The sequence below is a fragment of the Blennius ocellaris genome, assembly GCF_963422515.1.
Source record: "Blennius ocellaris genome assembly, chromosome: 7".
In the NCBI taxonomy this organism is placed as follows: Eukaryota; Metazoa; Chordata; class Actinopteri; order Blenniiformes; family Blenniidae; genus Blennius; species Blennius ocellaris.
The window spans coordinates 16,863,446-16,869,475 of NC_137656.1; the positions used below are offsets into that span (position 1 = coordinate 16,863,446).

A 6,030-nucleotide genomic window follows, 5' to 3' on the forward strand; every position below is an offset into this window, starting at 1 on the left:
CGAAGTTAAACGTCTTCACGACGAAGAAGAAAAGCCATACACGTGTGTGCTAAGTGTTAACCAACTCTAGAAAACTGCTCGTTTTTGGATTTCTCTTTATTAGTTTTGCGTTTCTGGCTTCGTGGCCATATTAAAACGAAGTGGAAGATGCCGAAAGTGAGAGCGGAGAAGAAGAGCAGGAAGCACCAGGAGGTGAAGAACCAAGGTGAGCGCAGCGTTAGCTTTAGCACGTTAGCAAACATCAGGATCAGCTGATGGAGGAAAAAAACCTTCAAAGTTCAGATTTCAACACGTCGATATCTAATCCTGTTTCTGCGTTGATTTCATCGGCGTCAAACGTGACCAAAGAATATTGGCATTTAACGCGTAATGAGCCCTCAGTAAAGCACATTGTCGCACTTTTAATTTCAGTGTTGTCATTATGTCACATCGGGATCAAATTCATCTTTCGCTCGTAATTTTAAAACAATACGTTTATTATAAACAGCTATGGTTTTTTTTTTTTTTTTTTTAGTGCTGGACAACACTTTTGTTCATGCTTTTGTGCTTTGCTCACATTTAAAAACTGTGTTTGAACATTTCGCTCATCAGATCTATGTTTGTCTGTATTTTTTATCCGGTTAAGTAATTTACAACGCTCAAAGAAGTCTTATCTTTTAGGTTTAAAAAGCCTGTACGAGTTAAGCTACAACACGGGGGTGAATGTTTGTTTATAAAATATTTTGAAACGGGTAAATGGGATCATAAGGTTCTCAAAGACAGATCCAAAAGAAACCTGCAGTATGCTCACCCCATTGTCAAATTTGTTTTGAAGTCAAGTGACAGTCAACTTGTTTAGTTGACTTTTGACTCGTGACGTAGTTTAAACCTGCCGAACGCATCATCTCAGTTAAAATGTTTGTCTTTGGAGGAAGTCAAGTCTTTCTGTTTCAAATGCATGTTAGGTTTTCACCTGCTTGACAGTGGGTAATGTGCAGATCCATCTGATTTTGGATAGATTCAAATCTGAAGGACAAAACTAATGGATGACATGTTGATCAAATGAAACCTTGAAGCTTTGTAAGGAGCGTTTCACTCATGCCGCTGTCCCGTTTGCTCTCTGCTGCAGGGATCATGTTCAACACGGGCATCGGCCAACACATCCTGAAGAACCCTTTGGTCGTGAATGGAATCATTGACAAGGTTCTCCCGTGTTCCAGCGGCACAAACTTGAGAGGCCCACCGAGCTCAATCCCCCTGATCTGTGACGTGTTTTTTCCTTCCAGGCGGCTCTGAGGCCGACGGACGTGGTTCTGGAGGTGGGACCTGGTACCGGTAACATGACGGTTAAACTGCTGGAGAAAGCCAAGAAGGTGAGAGCTTACCGTCTTTATCCAAGTACTCCGGCTGAAGTGTGAAAGTCGACACACAATCAGTCATCAGATTACAAATCATACATGTAGTAAATTAGTCCGATATCAGAAGTATTTCACATTGCAGTATCTCTTTCTTCAAGCTCCACTTTTGAGCATTTTTTTTGAGACTCGCAAATGTCACAACTACCTTTTTTTTTAGATTGTGGAAAAACTCAAGCTGCATTTTCTGTGGGTTTCTTCATACAAGACAGTATGAGCAGAAGATCAAATGTAAAGTAAAGCTCAGTTTGTGTTTAAAAAAAAAAAAAAAAAAGTCAGGGCATGCTCTGTCATCCATTCCTCTTCCTGATTCCAAGTCTGGGTTGCAGGATACAACCTCAATAATTTTTCAGGTGTTATAGATTTCGTAGGGGATCCGGAGCACCGGAAGACGACCCAATACAGTCACAGGAAGAATACGCAAAATATTGAGAAAACGTGTGCCACAGCTCGTTTTCGTCCACACATTATTTATGACGTCAGAATGTTGGCGTGCCGCCCTCGTCTAAACGTTTGTCTGCAGGTGGTGGCGTGCGAGTTGGACGGCAGGCTGGTGGCTGAACTTCAGAAAAGAGTCCAGTGCACGTGAGTGAGGAGAGCAGCTCCACTCTTATGTAATGGGAGTCCAAGATGCCTCCATCATCACACATCCATTTCAAAATTTTTTTTCATCGTCGACAGTCCTCTGCAGACCAAACTTCAGGTTTTGATCGGAGACGTGTTAAAAACGGACCTGCCTTTCTTTGACGTCTGCGTGGCCAATTTACCTTACCAGGTTTGAGACGCGCGTCTCCTCCACTCTTCACGCGCTCCGGCGTCGGTTCGCCGCCTCCGCCTCACGTCCTCTTTGTCGTGCAGATTTCCTCTCCGTTTGTCTTCAAGCTCCTCCTGCATCGACCTTTCTTCAGGTCAGAAACGTTATTTTTATTTATCTATTTGTTTGTTTTTTGTGTTTCACCGTCTTTTTTTTTTTTTTTTGCCATCTCAGATGTGCCGTGCTGATGTTCCAGAGAGAGTTTGCCATGCGACTGGTGGCCAAACCGGGAGACAAGCTGTACTGCAGACTGTCCATCAACACGCAGCTGCTGGCTCGTGTCGACCACCTCATGAAGGTCACCGTCGCCAAACGCCGCGGTCTTCTCGCGGTCGCTTGTGCAGCAACGTTCACATCGGTGACTTTGTCCTCCCCTCACCAGGTGGGGAAGAACAATTTCCGCCCCCCTCCCAAAGTGGAGTCGAGCGTCGTGAGGATCGAGCCGAAGAACCCCCCTCCTCCCGTCAACTTCCAGGTGAGCCCCGCGTCTCCGTGTGCGGCCGCGACGGCGACGAACGGCAGGTCACCGCTCGGCTTCTTCTTCCTCTTGTGCAGGAGTGGGACGGTTTGGTGCGAATAGCGTTTGTGAGGAAAAACAAAACCCTCGGCGCAGCTTTCAAGTGAGTGCTGACCTGTGGCAAACGCCGAAACGTCCGATTTTGGTTCAATCGGTGGAAATGAGCACGAAGCAAACCCAAGAAATTGTCTCTCACCTCCAGGTCGACGGCGGTGGAGCAGCTGCTGGAGAAGAACTACAGAATTCACTGTTCTGTTCACAGTGTGGTGAGATAGAGCTGCTTTGAGATCTGAGATTTCTCTCCTCAGTGAACCATCGGTTTTAATAAGAGATGCTTAGCTGCTTTGAGATCTGAGATTTCTCTCCTCAGTGAACCATCGGTTTTAATAAGAGATGCTTTAAAGAGCAGCTGGCGCTCAGTTTGTTCAAACTCTTTGCCCCGACTGCTCAGGACGTCCCGGCCGACTTCAGCATCTCCAAGAAGATTGAGAGCGTGTTGCAGGAGTCCGATTTCAGTGAGAAGAGAGCCCGCTCCATGGATATCGACGACTTCATGGTGTAAGTTTCTCTGATCCGAGGAAGTCGACGAAATGACCGCGTCCATGTGTTTTTACCGTGGTCTCTCGTTCATCCTCAGACTGCTGCATGCCTTCAACTCTGCTGGAATCCACTTTTCTTAATTCCAAGATGGAGATGAAACAACTTGTTTGGAGCTCCGCTTGGGAGGATCTGAATATTGGGCCTCACAAACGGGGAGGTTTCGACACGTGAACTCATATTGAGTTCTATTTTACACTTGTGAAGCAGATGAACTGGGACTGGACGTACAGACAAGACAACCGTTTAATGATTACCTGTCTTCAAACTGTCAGTGTGTTATTGTTTGGAAGGATGTTAGATTATTATCTAAACCATATTGGGTAAGTGCTTCATAATTGCGGTGAAGGAGTTTCAAATAAAACTCAGCATGTATCAAGTTCTATTTTGGTGACTCGTTTCTGTTCATGGGCATTGAACATTTTTCTACTCTTCGAAAGGTACAATTAAATGTTTGTGTTAGAGACAATATTGTACAGCAGGGTTTTCAAATGAGATGGCGAGCTGGTCTCAAAGAGTCTGGTAATACCACAAGATGATGTATTGAGTCACGCAAAGATCGATATGACCAAGGCAGCATCCAGACTGGAGCAATCCTTTACTGTGAACTGACAACTCAGTCAGGTCTGCCACCTACTGGACTCAAGTAACAATATAACACCCATAAAAATTCTCCAATATTTAACACCATAGGGAAGCAGGAGAACCAAAATGGTTAAATCAATTAACCAGTGAAACAAACTGCATATTCCCGTTAACGTTGTGGGAAAGTCATTTCATATTTCATCTTTTCATAGATATAGATGATATAAATGTGGCCAGTAGTCAATGGATGTAAAATATCAACTGTAAACCACAAAAATGAATTACCTCGATTCTGTCAAAGCGTCTGGCCAGATAATTCCACGAGTTTGGATCTTCTACTGGAGGCCTGCCCAGGATTTATCCTGCCTTTGCCCATAGTAAGCTGGGATTGGCTTCAGCACCCTGCACACGATTCTCTGAAACGTGTTTGAGTTTACTCCCAAATTAAATGTACATTTTCTTGCAGCAATGAATTTTATACAAGTGTTTGTTTCCTGTATTCTCGTGCATAAAGAGTATGCTTCACAATAATAATTAAAAAAAACGCCTGCCAAGGATAGTATTTGTTTGATGCCTGTTAAAGAAGCAGACACAAATGACCGTCAGGTGTAGAAATGTAATTTCACCACAAGGGGGGCTCAGTGGACCATTAATAGCTTCATCTCTGTTCATTAGTCACATAAAACTGCAGCGAATGCTATGGCGTTTGTCAGAATAGAAATTGCCTATGTGATTTGACATTTGTATTGGCCATTAGCACATTTCTTTCCTATGTTTTAGTTTTACCTTCAAATTCACTGTTGGTTTGGAAGAAAACACAAATACACGTTACCAAGTGTGGTCACTTAACAGATACAGGGTGAAGTTTCCAACGTCAAAATACTTCTCATTCACCCTGATGATGCGCGACCACCTTAACAACATAGCACAGCAGCTTTTAAATGCAAATAAAACAGATGTGGAACAACATTCTGCCCGTTTAATAGACACTGCACATGGTTTGTCCCGAATTCCTAGTATATTCAATCCTAAAGGTGTGCCGCCCCTTTAAGAGAACAGGGGCATTGTGAACTCCGTTGTGCTGTGTGTCCCGTCAGACCTACTGTAGTTTTTCTCCACAAACACGGAGCTTTGAGTGAAGCCGTTGTTTTCATTGTTTACTCGTTCATGTTTTCTCAGCTGTACCCTGGAAGGCATATATGTCTGTGAGTATTGATTGTTCTTGTGTGGAGCTTGCCTGTTGAAGATTCAGAAACGGTTCATATTTGTGTGGGAAAACTTTAAAAACGGAGAGCGATGCTAATGCGTTAACTTGTCAATGGCATTTTCAATGTAATGTTAGCATTAAGCTAATCGCTAATTATTCTTTGTGGTCAGTTAGTTAAGAATTTGATTTGTTTGAGTATTTGTGTCATGTAGAATAATTGTGTTAAAGAACAAAGCCAAACAACATGTAACATTTTATTTTTTTATCTTTGTATTGCAGTTTCACAGTGTATCGTCAGTAAACATCCCAAAACGCACCTGCTGACTCGGTGTTTATTGGAGATCCCTGTTAGCTATCTGCCAAGTTTACCACGGCAACAAACAAGGGCAGAATAGTGAAAAGACGTACGCTGAAAAGGGTTCCTACAGAAAAGTGGATCTTCGTAGAAGTACAAAGATTTCTTCTGTCAACAAAGCTTCACAATGGACAATATTGAAGACACACTGGACACGAAGTCAGTATGTTCCAACACCTCACGTGCCAGCCAGCGTTCTTCAGCCAGCAACACCTCACGTGCCAGTCAGCGTTCCTCAGCCAGTGCCATTGCAGCCAGAGCGCGTGCAAAAGCGGAGGCTGCACGTACACAAGCATCCTTTGCAAAAAGATATGCGGACGTGATTAAAGCACAAGCATACATTGAAGAGCAGCAACAAAAGGCTGCAGCTGAGGCTACTAGAAAGAAAGCAGCGCTAGAAGCCAGTCTGCACACACTGAGGCTTGAGAGCGCGGCCGCGGCTGCTGAAGCTAATGTTCTGGAAGCAGCTGCCGAGAATGAACAAGACGAACTAGATCGTGCTAGCCTAAAATACGAATATACTGAACATAAGTACATGGAGGATCCAAGAGCTGAGCCTCA

General features: G+C 43.8%; 1 protein-coding gene across 1 annotated transcript; it reads left to right on the forward strand.

The window, feature by feature from the left end:
* Positions 1-33: 33 nt before the first annotated feature.
* dimt1l (DIM1 dimethyladenosine transferase 1-like) lies at positions 34-3,665 on the forward strand. Its single transcript, XM_080499404.1, has 12 exons — positions 34-205; positions 1,109-1,182; positions 1,266-1,352; positions 1,918-1,979; positions 2,076-2,169; positions 2,253-2,302; positions 2,383-2,506; positions 2,591-2,683; positions 2,764-2,828; positions 2,928-2,991; positions 3,177-3,283; positions 3,363-3,665. Exons 1-12 carry the CDS (start codon positions 148-150, stop codon positions 3,403-3,405), a joined length of 921 nt encoding a protein of 306 aa, XP_080355530.1. The 5' UTR covers positions 34-147; the 3' UTR covers positions 3,406-3,665.
* Positions 3,666-6,030: the final 2,365 nt, after the last annotated feature.